General features: G+C 39.8%; 1 protein-coding gene across 1 annotated transcript in view; it reads right to left on the bottom strand.

Moving 5' to 3' along the window:
• Window positions 1-687: 687 nt before the first annotated feature.
• LOC114558505 (metabotropic glutamate receptor 4) overlaps window positions 688-14,958 on the bottom strand; it is a 151,111-nt gene continuing 136,840 nt past the window's right edge. Inside the window, exons 7-10 of the mRNA XM_028582565.1 lie at window positions 14,048-14,184; window positions 11,497-12,432; window positions 3,901-4,147; window positions 688-737 (exon numbers count right to left, since the gene is read on the bottom strand). Coding sequence (XP_028438366.1) covers window positions 688-737; window positions 3,901-4,147; window positions 11,497-12,432; window positions 14,048-14,184 — 1,370 coding nt within the window. The remainder of the gene's footprint in view (window positions 738-3,900; window positions 4,148-11,496; window positions 12,433-14,047; window positions 14,185-14,958) is intronic.

Genomic DNA, 14,958 nt, shown 5'->3' on the forward strand with positions numbered 1-14,958 from the left:
CATCATTTTCATTATTATGAAACAATTAAAAAAAAAAAAAAAAAAAAAAAACTGGGATGAGCCACTGCTTTATTTCCAGGTGTATCAGATATGGTTAGTTCATGTAGAAATACTGAATGTGCTGTAGTAAGGCATGTACAGTTTGAAGAGTACTGCAGCTTTCAACCCCAATAATACCAGGAACCAAAAATAATGACTATATTGTTATACTGTTTCATCTTGTCGACTGCATTTGACTTGAACAAAAACGGAACACTACCCCCCCCCCCCGTTTTTGTTGAATTCAGACAAACGATTCAGCCTCATAGAGAGCTGAAATTGTGTGCTTTACACTTCAGAAGAAAAAAATACTGTGGACTACAGGTGGTTCACTTAGCCTGGAAACGTCACTGCTCAATGCTCACTTGCGTCTCAGAAAGGGTGGGAAGAGGAAAATTAACTGTCCAATCTCCCTTACATCTCCCTCCTGCAAATCTACTAATTTCTCATAATTTTGGCATTCAAGCCTTTACCTGATTCCCTAGAAAATATGACATCCTTTCACTTTATGGAGTGACAAATTCCCATCTTTCCACCCCAGTCCTCTGTGCTGTAGCTGCGTAGAAGTCCTCCAGTATTTCCCCAGTATGCCCCAGAATTAGGTGATTTCTTCTCAGACAGGCCCTGGCTCCACTGTTCGTCTCTGGCTTAGATGGCGTGGTTACTGTAGCTTATGTATGTCTGCTTGGAAGCCAACGCTGTAAGTGAAGGTGTATGAGAAAAAAAGGAAAGGGTTACAAAAAATGCAATGGGTGAGATTCAAATAGGTGTAAAACAGTAATTTTTAAGAGCACATTTTGGAGCCCAGTTTGATGGGAAGTTCTATTTATGGATGAGTTTATTAAATGAGTGCAGGTGGAACCAATCATAAGACAGTAGAAATGTGACTGTGATTCAAAATGTAAGTGTTACAGTGATAAAAATAAAACGTATAAGACATTATTTATTTTCTTTACTGATTAGACTCTGAAATGTAAAAAAAAACAATAGTGAAAGAAAAATGCTCATCACTCATTTTCAGAGCTAAACGAATCAAATTTTCAGATGTATTATTTTGTCTGACCAACTCCAAAACTGAAAAATATTCAATCTACATTAATATAAAGAGTAACCTTCAAATTTGAGAAACTGTAATTAGAGAATCTTTGGGATTTTTGATTTGTGAAAAATGACTAAAACCTTTGAATCGATTATCAAAATAGTTACGGATTAATTTATTTATTTTTAAAACCATCTACTAATCAATTAATCAACTTATCGTTTCAGCTCTAAAAATAAATTTTAGACAACTTCATAGCATTTGAAAAAAACTACTGTTGCAGGGGAATCATTTTTATTTTACATAGTAACATTGCAGATGTTTCAACAACATATCACCATGAAATATTTGTCAAGACAGTGATGCAGATGCAATCAGACTCTTAGGCTGAGCCAATAGTCATATCTATGTAATTACCTGGTATTACAGTTATATTAATGAAATTGGGGAAACCTCTGTCATGTTTTCCTCACAGTTGATTCTATAATTTTAATTGTATCAAAAATTGCATCATATAGAGCCACCAAGCAGATCACAGCAGTGGTATCAAATGCAATAGTAACCATTCAAATGCAGTCTTTTACTACATGCAAAGTCCTGAGATTTCTCTGTGCACCAAGCAAAGCATGCTGCAGTCAGTCTATTATAGTAACTTTTTGAATTGTAAAGCATATTAGACATTAGACTCATATGATCTGACTTGGCACTGTACATGTTGTCATCAATGTTTGTTAATAGCGCTCATTGTTCTTTACCATTCTTTTCATGTTTCATGGAATTTTGTCAGCTGTGAATAAAATACATAAGACAGATGACCGGAAGGCAGACAACAGTAAGCGTAACAAGTCCAACCCGCTGGTGAAACATGGTGTCATACATTAAAAGCACCTGTGTGCATGTGTGCAGTCATGCTCCTATGCACACATTGGTCTGTGTGCAAGTGTCAAGAGTGTACATGTGTGTCTTTATTTAAATAAAACTGTCCTCAGCGAGCATGCTCGGTGTGGTGGTAATCACACTGCCAATCTGCCCACAGCAGCCTTGGCTGATTGGATTCATACCCTCTGACATATTCAATCAGAAGACAGCTGAAAGCCAGAGCCAGGGAAAAAGTGCTATAGAGGTGAGACATGTAATGGTAAATGTTTCTGTATATTTGTCAGTGCCACGTTTGGGTGTACGAATGGGGGCGGCGTTCTCACCATTTCATCCAAAGCATCTCTTCCAAGAGAAGCATTGATAAATGAACCTTATTTGAATATTTATGTGCTGCAAGGCCAAGATAAAGAATAGATGGTCCAGAAAGAATTGGAGCTGGCAGACCCATCTGTCTTTTCCTGTTCACTCTTATTGTTGTTGTCGTCGTCGTCCCATTACCGCAAATTCCTCCTTTTGTCAACAGGGAAACAAATTACAGGGGACACATAGCTATCGCTTGTCTCCTGCACTCAGGCAGAGTGGTGTCATCTTCCCACATTAACCATGCTGATTGGCCATTTTACACACCCACACCACACACCAATATTGTCTACCCAAGTTAATGTCTGTTGGTCAAAGGTGGATTTGTGAGGGCATGATTTCTGCCTTGTGTCATTCAGGGTGCTGTATTTTAGCCAGGGGCAGATGGGGATGCTTTGTGCATAGTATAGGCAGGCACGGGTGGCGTGGTCAACATTAGCAGAAATGAACAGGAAAAACGTGGTCACAGATAATAAAAGGGCAAAGTAATTTTGTAATCAGTTTACCTGAGAGTCTAAAGTCCCTCACAAGACTCCCCTCCCTCAACACAGTCTGACACATAAGCACAAAGAGCAGTTGTTAGATTCACAGTTCAAACCAGAGGGCGAGAATCAGTACCTATAAATGGGCTCAATAATAGGATGCGACATAGAGACTCCATTCTAAGGTTGAGAAAAAGGCAATGATGCAAGTGTGGGCGCAGGTTTTTTTTTAGTCCTAATACACATCATACAACACTGCTCAGCCTGTCAGAGTGTACAATCAGGACTTTCAGTAATCAGAACATTTGGGGTTGCTTGATTGGATTTAACCATGCCCCCCACACGAGGACAGCCTACTCATAGACTTTATCTTGGTGATTGAAATATCCTTTTTTTCCCGACACTGAGCTACCCGTTTCCCGAGTCCCTTTCAAAATCACAATAGTGTGTGGGCACCCTGTCACACCTCATGATTCACAAATCCAGTGTGGTCAGAGTTAGTGAAAATGGAACAATTCGTTCTATGCAGGAAACGGACTCGTTTTTTGTTTTTCAATATAGCATATGTGGAACATACAAAACTTTTAAAAAAAAAAAAAAAAAAATAGAATTAGATGTTGCTTAATCTAAGAGTTGTGTATATTGATAAAATGTAGGCTATAAGCATTAGTTCAACCTTCCATTATGGGGAATTGGGAAAACCCCAAAGCTGTGCTAGCTAGATGCTGTTAGTTGAAATCACTCCTATCAGTTGTAATTATTACCACAGTTCCGTTTGTCATTTGCAATGGTTCAAATGTTCAAAACGAAACCATGATATAACATCACTTTAGTTGGCACTGAAACGGCATCCTAATTTCTTGTATGCTCACAAAAGGCTTCATTTCCTGAACTGCTGAAGTGCAAAATAACACTGGCATCAAATATGTTCACATGAAGGAAATTTCTAATTTTCAAGTAGACGTGTATTCTTTCAGTGCTACCATTTTACAGAGAAGCAGCTCATTACATCAGCACCCTAAAATCAACTCCTGCTTGAGTTCCACTGGAAGACATTTCATTATTTCTTTTCTCTCTTGCTTCATCAGGCGTGATACCAACCTTGTGTTTCAAGACTTTCACAGAGTTCAGACTTGGCCTCTCCATTGGGCCTCAGGCCACCTTTGGGGTTGAACTTGTTGGACATGGTGGCTGCAGTGACCACAGCCTTCAGGCTGCGCTTGCGCTTGGGTACGTTCTGCTCTGGATGAAAGAGAACCACGTAGACCTTAGGCATGTAGAGCATTCCCAGAGAGACCGACGCACTGAGGCTTACGGAGATGGTCAGGGTTGTGGTCTGGATATACATCTGTATAATGGAAGAGACAGCGGAAGACACAAGCAGACAGAATAATTAGTTGAGGCTACACTGACTGATGGACAGTGATGTTCTTGTTATAGAATCTCAAGATAAACCGAGCACACTTACTGTAGAGCTAAGTTTGAATACGTGGGAAAATAGAATTAATAAATAAATCTGTAAGGAGAATGTTTTCTGGGGCAAGTCATGACCTAGAATGTATTGCTTTCAATAGACTGAGGCTTGTGAAGTCTTGCATGAAGGACATACAGTGGGGGAAATAAGTATTTGACCCCTTGCTGATTTTGCAGGTTTGCCCACTTACAAAGAATGCAAAAATCTACAATTTTAATCATATGTACATTCTAACAGTGAAAGACAGAATCCCAAAGAAAATTCCAGAAAATCACATCATATGAATTTATTAAAATTGATAACCATCTGATGAGGAAAAACAAGTATTTGACCCCCTGGAGAAACAGCAAGTATTCTGTCTCCTACAAGCCAGTTAGTCTTTCTTTAAGACACAGCCCCAATCCGAACCAATTATCTACATCAAATACACCTGCCTCACCTCGTTACCTGTATAAAAGACACCTGTCAACACCCAAACAACCAGCATCCAACATCACCACCATGGGCAAGACCAAAGAGCTTTCTACGGACATCAGGGACAAGATTGTTGATCTGCACAAGGCTGGGATGGGCTACAAGAGAATCGGAAAGCAACTTGAGAGAAAAGATCAACTGTCGGTGCAGTTATGTGGAAATGGAAGAAGCACCACACCACCGCCAACCTCCCTCGGTCTGGGCCTCCACACAAGATCTTGCCTTGTGGGGTGTCCCTGATCATGCGAACGGTGAGGAATCATCCCAAAACCACAAGGGGGAACTGATGAATCAACTGAAGGCAGCTGGGACCACAGTTACAAAAGAAACGGTTGGTAACACACTACGCCGTCATGGATTTAAATCCTGCAGCGCACGCAAGGTCCCCCTGCTCAAGAAGAAACATGTACAGGCCCGCATGAAGTTCGCCATTCACCACCTGGACGACTCAGAAGAGGCCTGGAAGAAGGTGATGTGGTCAGATGAGACCAAAATAGAACTTTTTGGCCTCAACTCAACTCGTCGTGTTTGGAGGGCAAAGAACACCGAGTACAACCCAAAGAACACCATCCCCACCGTCAAGCATGGTGGTGGCAACATCATGCTTTGGGGGTGCTTTTCAGCCAAGGGGACGGGACAACTCCATCGTATTGAGGGGAGGATGGACGGGCCATGTATCGTGGAATTCTGGACCGACATCTCCTTCCCTCAGTGAGAGAGCTGAAGATGGGTCGAGGATGGGTGTTTCAGCACGACAACGACCCTAAGCACACCGCCAAAGCAACAAAGAGTGGCTGAAGAAAAAGCACATCAAGGTTCTGGAGTGGCCTAGCCAGTCTCCAGACCTGAACCGATTGAAAATCTTTGGAGGGAGCTTAAAATTGAGTTGCCAGGCGACAACCTCGAAACCTGAATGATTTGGAGGCTGTCTGCAGGGAGGTGGGCCAACATCCCTGCCGAAATGTGCACAAACCTTGTCACCAACTATAAAAACCGTTTGACATCTGTGCTGGCCAATAATGGCTTTTCTACAAAATATTAACATGCTGTTTGTCCAGGGGGTCAAATACTTGTTTTTCCTCATCAGATGGTTATCAATTTTAATAAATTCATATGATGTGATTTGCTGGAATTTTCTTTGGGATTCTGTCTTTCACTGTTAGAATGTAAATATGATTAAAATTGTAGATTTTTGCATTCTTTCGAAGTGGGCAAACCTGCAAAATCAGCAAGGGGTCAAATACTTATTTCCCCCACTGTATGCTGCCTTACTTATGTCAGTGATTCCCAACCAGGGTACTTCTACAGTTCCTAGTGGGTACGTGGAAGGATTGTAGAGTAGCTCAACTCATTTGAAAAAAATTGAAATTGTGATTTTATTGGAAGAATATATGCACATATACTGTAAACATCAAGTCAACTGTAAACACTACATGTTTCAGTTATGTTAGTGCGTGAAAACTTAGCAAGCAGGCACAGACGTTTGAAGTAATAGCCAAAAGTAAGGACTTAACAGTTCAAATGATTAACTAAAAGTAATGGAGAAATGGTTAAAATAAATAGTTAAAAGTTACATCAATGGATAAATGGTGTAAACATTCAGCTTCACTCTAAGTTGTAATAGTAGTCTAGTAGGCTACTATTAGTACAATTGCTGACCAAACCAACCTCAACATTGACAGTTCAATTGTATGAAAAAAAACAGCTTTATATATTTTTTTATTTATATAAATATCCACTTTTATATAATTTATATAAGTGTTTGGAACATATATTGGGAATCAATGAGGGGGTATGTGAGTTCTGACAAGGCTGTGGCGGTACCTCACACCAAAAAGGTTGGGAACCACTGACTATGTAATATATGGATAGTAGAGGATACTATTTTCATGTAAATCACAGCTTCATATGTAGAAGAACTTAACATTGTACAGCACACAGTATCACATAATAAGACATGGTGATGGCATACAGTACCCTTCATTCGTATTCTTTTATTTTCATGTGCTGGGTTCATCACTCCTGAGTTCTGCTTTCCTTGCTGTGTTCGTTTATTTACGATACACGACTAATAGAAGTGCCCCCCTGATGGGTGTATATGTAATATTCATATAGCTGTTTTTACTCTGAGGATTTAGACAACAGCGTAAGGATTGTGTGCCTTCTGAAGCCAGTGACCAATGCAGCTCACAGCTGGGTAGCAGATATATAGCCGTAGGCAGCTATGGAGCAGAGAGAAACATCCTACAGCATATTAAAAGTGCCTGCAAGTGATTTTTTTTCCTTCTATGATAATCATCCCAGGGCTCAGACACAGTCCATCTCTGATTTGTATACGTAGGGAATGTGGCGAGTCAGCACACAGGGTGTAAAATATATAATAGGTAGATCATATTTGATATTGACACATGCACATGAAATATGAAAATATGATTTCTTCAGTTTAAAAGTTCCATTTCTAAGAATAATACAAATCATCAAAATAATTAATTGGAATTATTCCATCCTTTCACAGTACTTCAGTGTCAAAACCATCAATTAGAAAACAGAACAGTTGCCTTGGAGTACAATGCTGAGGTCCTCTGAAGTTGATAAACACAAAGCGAAAAGGGTGTACAGTAGAAACCGCTGGCAGACATCCTTCAAAGAGATTTGCCTGAGGTTTTGTCTGACTTCACAAATTACTTATTCTTTAGTCTTTTGCCATGGTAATAGCCCACAGGGCCCGGACCACTAGCATGTCAACCGAGTCGACCGATCGTTTTGTTAATGGCCGATGGCGATATTTTGAGAGCAGGGCGGCTGATGGTTCATATATAATGCCGATATGTTGTTGTTGTTTTGTTTTTTGAATCAGATTAAATAAATAAATAATAACAAATGAAACACAAATTTACATTTATTTAACACTTATTTTTTATGTTTAGTTGTGGACTCTAACTTGCAGCATAGTTTTATTGTGACAAACGTCCTATTTAAAAATGTTTACAGTTACACTTGCTTACCGTCCCACAACCATCCCAAATGACAAATCTGATAAATGTTTTACTCTTCTGGAATTTGAGTGGGGGCTGGGGGCCCTCATACTATAGTTTTTCAAGCCCTGTAAACTAGTTTAGCTGGTAGAAGGCTTTCTACCATCATGACGCTGATGTCTGCTCGTAGAATGGCAAAATTGACACATGAGGGAGCACTAAGTTTATTCTGCAGACGATTTTTGTTAATCGGCAGAAGACGAATGAACACTTGAACCAACATCAGCGTGATCAGAACTACCTCAAATGACAGAAACCATCTTTGGGGAAAATGTGTTTGATGTGTACTTTGATTTTTTAATTTGGCTGGCCCATCTGCTAACATGAAGGGGTGGGATTTATGGCCTACACTGCAGCCAGCCAGTCACCATCAAGATGTTTTGGCTTTACTTTTGAGGAGCTGTCAAGCCATCCATCGGCATTTGCAGTCTGTCATACTGTGACATTGATATATGTTGATGTTATATACAGTCTATGTCATACAGTGACAATGATATATGTTGATGTAATAAAAAAACTAACTATAGGGAAACCTTGCACAAATTAAGTTCCCTAAAGCCATGTCAGATAAGAAAATAAAGATGTTAGTGCAAAATGGAAGTGATAGGGCATTGTATTCCATCATACTGCAATGTGAGCATTACTTGGTGAAGGAGGGGGAGTGTTGTAATCTCCTGAGAAGATTACACGTGGCCTGTGGTGAGTTCGGAACAATATTGCTACCCCTCTGGAGTACAGAGTGGAGTCACTCTGTGAGGGGAGCCAAGACCCTTGTCCACTTCTATCGGCCATAGTGACATAAATTTTCTCTGACACGCCAATATGATTGCCAATCTGCTCCATCGGTACAGCAAGGGAACAGGGCTGGGCACAGGAACCTCAGAAGGCTCAGCCATTATGAAGTTTCTTTAAAGCACTATTGCTCCTTTATGTCATTAGCAAATCCCTTGTCCAGGCAGCTGCCAGAGCTGTCTACCTATGTGCAAAGCATGCAGACAGGACCACACTTCCACAGCTCTTGTCCAAGCCCTTGTACCTAAATATTGTGGGTTTTCTTTTTTAACAAAGACAAATTACATTATTTGCAAGACATTTTATTGCCTATAGTTTCTTTAGCAAAACAGGTCACAGAAGGAAAAACACAGGTGTTAATGAAATTAATGATTCCATTTATAGTAGCTGCTTCTGCTTCAGGGTCCTGGTATTGTGCATGCTGGCTTACTGGCATAGGGCACTGGGATACTTGACTAGAAGAAAGCCATCATTTATGTTATTAGTAACACCTGTCCTTTTCTTACTATGACAAAAGTTCAGCTATGAAAAAGGCTTATTTCTAATTTGGTTTGGTTACATTTAATGTTTTTTGGAATGGTAACACAGTTTAAAGGGGCCAGATCATAATAGGCCATACAATATCATGCTTTCAGTAATGTAATACATTTGCTATTGAATGAGTATTTTAATAAAGTAAATAGATGTTATGGGTAGTCACATTTAACAAGAATTATTCATATTTAATGGTGTATATAAGACATGATTCAATGAATGATACAATCCGTCCGGGGAAATAAAAGGAAATTGCTTCTCTGAAAACAGGAAAATAAACAGTTGGCAGGACCTTGTTTAATCCTGATAGGGTGTTTCTTTAATACTTAATGGTTTGCAGTGTTCTTTCATATATTTTCTTTCTTTTTTTTTTCTTTTCATGGTGTAAATTAAAATGATCATTCATTCTTTTTGTATAACAAGTCTTTGATTCGTGTGAGCAGCGATTGGATTGTTAGACCAAAAATGATTCCTACTCTTAGTTCATCCACCTGCTCTTCAGTGGCAGAGATACAAGTGAAGAATGGAGGTTATTTGTATTTAGCTACCTGTTTCATCTCTGGCTGTTTTTACATGCCTGGAGTAACTTAGTTATTAACCACACTCTGGGGAAAGCTGTTTACATGCCTCCTGATAACCTTAAATAGAGTTGTCCCTATAGCATGATTAACCAGTTGACAGAATATTCCTTTCTACCTATGGTGTCATGTTAACACATTTCACAATTCACCAGCAACACAGTACAGAAAAGATTGAGCCAAGTCAACAGCCTTGCTTCCTGTTGAAAAGGGCTAAAGGGCTTCAACCAAATCTACAGCACATCTGGCCTAATGGATTCGGCTACAAGCTTATTCCAAATGTATGTGTGTTAAGGTAAAGTTTTGAGTTGCTGTGCTGTCTAATTTGCTGTGTTGAAGACGGTGGACACGGCGCAAAGGAAACTTTTGCTCTCCCAATTATCTCTTCTTGATGATGACATTTTTTCCTGTGTTACTTGGCAGGTTGATACTGAAAGCAAGAAAAAGTGCAAATGACTGTTACAGACACATTTTCCAATTATACTTTATCCTGCATTATGTTTCTCAAATGTTGTCAATTGGCTGCCATAGTACAATTAGCAATTTGAAAGAACAACATTTAACTTGAGAAACTGAAAAATGGTCTTAATATACAGATTTTTGTCAAACTGAGGAGAACAAGAGAACCCTAAGAGGGCACTTATCCCCACAGCATTTGTACAAAAAAAACTATTTTATTTGGTGTTAAGGCATTTGCCTTTTACAATTACTGCGCTAGAACCAAATGTCCATGTACACTTACAAAATTAGCACTTGTAAGAGGTAATTTGTGATTAACTTTCAACTGACAATATACATAAACAGCCACAGTAAATGTATGCTACTTCACAACCCCATATCTTTTGCTGTGTGCCTGGATATGCAGTGTATTTGTGTGCGCGCACACACACACACACACACACACACACACACACACACACACACACACACACACACACACACACACACACACACACACACACACACAGAAAATGTGTCCAACCAACTTGATGTGAAAGAATTATCCTCACAAGACGCCTCTAAAAGCCCTGTAATCCCCACAGTTGAGCAAAAAGCCCATCATCTCCTGATGAATAGTGTTAGTAGCCACAAACACAAGAGGTTGATGCTATTCAACAAACATGATTTGAGTGGCCATTTTCTTCACAATGAGGTGCAAAGGGAATACAAAAGAACTCCAAATGGAAATCTGACCGCAAACATGCACAAGTGAATTTAACTGACTTGCTGCCATTTAGGACTGGGTACCAAACTTTGATACTTTAAGGCACCAACCGAATAACCTCCATAGTATTGAGTAACGAAAAAAAGCCTGGTCATGCAATACCAAATTTGAATAGAAAATGTCATCAGCGACAGTGAGCCAATAAGCATGCAGCATGCTTGTACCAAGATTTAATAATGGTCGTGATTGGCTGTTTCATGTCGTAGAGGAAAAACACTACATAATGCACAGACGGGGCTCACGTGTGTGTTGTTGTTTTTTTGAGAGACATGACTACAGTGTGTGTCACATAGGTGTAAAAGAGGTGTACTGTAATGTATAATTGTTTAATTACTTTTTGTTATATGGATTTTATAAAAATTGGTATCAAAAAAGGTACAATTCAGGAACCGGTATCGAATTCACGGTATGGGTATTGAGCATTTTTCAACGATACCCAGATTTGCTGCCTTTTGTGCTCTTTTTTAGATACAGTACAATCGATGAAAGCTTAGTTGACATTGGTGCACAATTTTAACACAATTAATTTGTAAAAATGGGGCAGCACTTGGTATGCTGCCACAACATTTGAAATGTAATATTTACCTTTTCTGCTGATTGTGAGGTCCCAAAGAAGATGGGGATGAAGGCAAGCCATACGATGCAGGTGGTGTACATGGTGAAGCCGATGGGTTTGGCCTCATTGAATGTCTCCGGAACCCCTCTGGTCTTGATTGCGTAAACTGTGCAGGTGACCATCAACAGCATGCTATAACCCAGCAGACAGATGAGAGAGAGGTCTGATATATCACATTTCAGAACACCACGGGCCATTTTAGGATTGGCTGTACGCTGATCCTCATAGTCGATGATGGCTTGTGATGGGTCAACACCAAACCAGATACACACTCCAAGCAGCTGCACTGATATCAGGCTGAATGTGATGACCAACTGGGAGGCTGGGGAGATGAATCGAGGGGCACTGACCGACATCTTGCCCTGCTCAAAAATCCTGTAGATCCGATTTGTCTTGGTCAGTAGCGCTGCATAGCTTATACTCATACCCAGACCCAGGAAAATTCTTCGCAGTGAGCATATAACCACATCAGGAGTGGAGATCATAAGGAATGTGGTAGCATAGCAGAGAAAGATACCTGTCAGCAGCACATAGCTCAGTTCTCGACCTGATGCCTTAACAATGGGCGTGTCATTGTAGCGTATAAATGTGGCGACCACAAACACAGTAGCCATGATGCCCAGGACAGCGATAAGGACAGGGATGACTGCCCAGGGGGAGCTCCACTCCAGCTTGACAACGGGAATGGCATCGCAGCCAGTGTGGTTCGCATTCGGCCGCAAATCAAAGTGGCACATCTTGCAGGTGTAAGTGTCTGCCTGATACTGGTAGCCATCACAATTTTCGCAGTGCCAACAACATGGAATTCCCTTCACTGTCTTCTTGCGCTGCCCAGGACGACAGGGTTGGCTGCATATAGAGGACGGGACTTCTTGTGATTCACCAGGCCACTGCATCTCATTAGTCTAGAGGGAAATTTGTGAAAATTACCAGTTTATTCCACCTCAACATGCTAACACTGTTTTCCTCAAATACCCACACCCCTGAAACCCAAACAATGTGAATAAATACCATGCAATCACTCATCATTGCATTTGGACAAGCTCATAATCAGAATTAAAGAGCACCTGTAAGGTTCAGTATAGCAAAAACAGGAACACACCTTATTACATGTTGTTACACTAGCTACATAATAAAAAGTGTGCTACATAATGCATGAGGACGCAATTCAATTAACACTTGGTAGATTAATTTACACAAGTGCATGATCGATTGCAAACTGTAAATGGGATATTCGCCAATTGGAAGCTGTAGTCTTTTTATCAAGACATCATTGTGTAAACTCATAAAATTATAACTCAACAGGAACTTGTTAATTTTTTCCAAGGAATGTTGCACTTACTGGAGGAAAGATAAGTAAATAATGTCTGCATGATACTGCATTCTCAACAATGCAGTATCTGCAGTATGTGCCTGTGCTGTTGCACCGACGGTATTTTTTTTTTAAATCCTAACACAGTTTGCTTAAAATGCCTTATTAAAGTTAGATAGGGTGCGCAAAGGAATAGGGAACATTCAATTATTTAAATAAACATCTGGATGATTGGTTTTGTGTCTAAAAAAACATCTCCAGGTGGTGTTCTCGATTTTCCTTGGAGATCTCTGCAAGTGATGCCGATAAGTTGATCAGTGTGCAGCAGTAACTCAGGACCTTGATGTCTGCAATGATCTCATACCATACCTACAGTATGTGCGTCAACAAAATAAGAATGCCTGGGGGCTTATGTATAAATGCTGCATAACAACAAAATTATGCATACACATTGTTCCTCACAATGTTTTCCATTTAAAACAAACCCATTTTGAACACTTGCAAAACTACAGCTTATGTGCTCCATGCATGTGTAGTATATCATTATAGAGGGAACTGGTGCATTAGTGTATCATGTAATGATAGCAAATTTCAAAAATAGGATTAATGCAAAAAAACATAACATAATTGTGAGTAGAAATGTTGTGGAAATACTGTATAACACTCTTTTATTGACCTAAATCATTTGTTAGCCTCTGTTTATAAATTCTAAAGACAACCAGGAAGAAGATGATTATTATTCTGTAGACTGTGGCCCTATAAAACCCGACATAAGCAAGATGCATTCAATAGTGATAAGTTCTGAGAAGGTGAATACAGCTAATAAAAGTTCTACAGTAAATAAAGCTGTAGCAATGTTAGAGTTGCTGTAAATGTCACATGTAATGGTTAAGAGTCTGCTTTGACACTGTTGGAGGAAAATAAACTCAAATAAGAGTGTATATTTTAAGATTGTTTTGGCTTTTGTCTGAATTGATGAAGGGTTATTGCTCTATTGAATACCTTTCTACAGAGCAGGTCATTCATTCAACATTCATCTAAGTGTTTTTTTTTCCCGTACTTTCTTGTCCAGACTAAATGAGTTGATAATGAATTGCTAAACCGCCAAACTTGGGATGTCTGATGAAAAATCTGGCACTGTCATTATGACAAAAGTCAAGCATACAATCTTTCAGACATATTTTAAGTAATATTTAAAATATCCATACGTCTAAGTGGAGCTGATCTGTCCAGTGGCCAATGATCTTGTATTCTGTGATGTTATTTACGATCTGGTATTGGTAGATTTCATAGCGACCAGGAGCATCTCCATTCACGTTGAAGACCACCGGGGTGCCAGCAATTCCTGAGGATGAAAAAAAGAAATGTCATTGTTGTTTTAAAGGGCAGAATGGAACGTAAAGTTGAAGTGCAGTACAAACTCAAACAGTTCCCATAATGCTCTGAGATTAAATGAGGCTGCAAGGGGACTTCAAGCTAATGCTGTGATAGTGTTAATGATGGGAGCAAAATAGATGTTGACAGCCATGTTGTCCTGGCCCTTTGAGGACGGCCAGGGCTGCTGTCTGTTCATGTTCCCATATCATTTCACACTCCTTCATTCTGCTTATTGCCCCATTGCATGTTATCCTCAAGGTCCCCACTCGGAGTGCTAACAAATGACAGCACTGATTTTGATTACCACTTTGAGGTCTCTCTCATCCCTCTGCTTCCTTTTTCTGAGCCAACCTACAAACCCCTCTACAGCTTCGTAACTTGTTATACAATTTCGGTGTGAGGGAACGAGGATTCACAGATTTAGTGGGGAGAGCCCAGTACAGTGCGTCTCTGAGGAAAGCACCATTAATAGCATCCCCATCTCTATTTGCTTCTACCGAATTTGCTTTTCCTCCCTCAATGCAATCCTCTAATACTCTGTAACATGTTGAAATGGGTGTTGAAAAGGCAGTGAAACATTCCCTTTGTTAACTTGCAGCCGAAATGTGTTTTAGATTGCCCACATTCAATATTTGGATGTTGTGTATACTATATTCTAGAGCTACATCACAGGGATAATAGTGCAGTTTCCTGCAACCGAAAAAGGATATGCATCATGCCCAAACACCACACTTAGTGTTTT

This window comes from Perca flavescens, chromosome 7 (genome assembly GCF_004354835.1).
Source record: "Perca flavescens isolate YP-PL-M2 chromosome 7, PFLA_1.0, whole genome shotgun sequence".
In the NCBI taxonomy this organism is placed as follows: domain Eukaryota; kingdom Metazoa; phylum Chordata; class Actinopteri; order Perciformes; family Percidae; genus Perca; species Perca flavescens.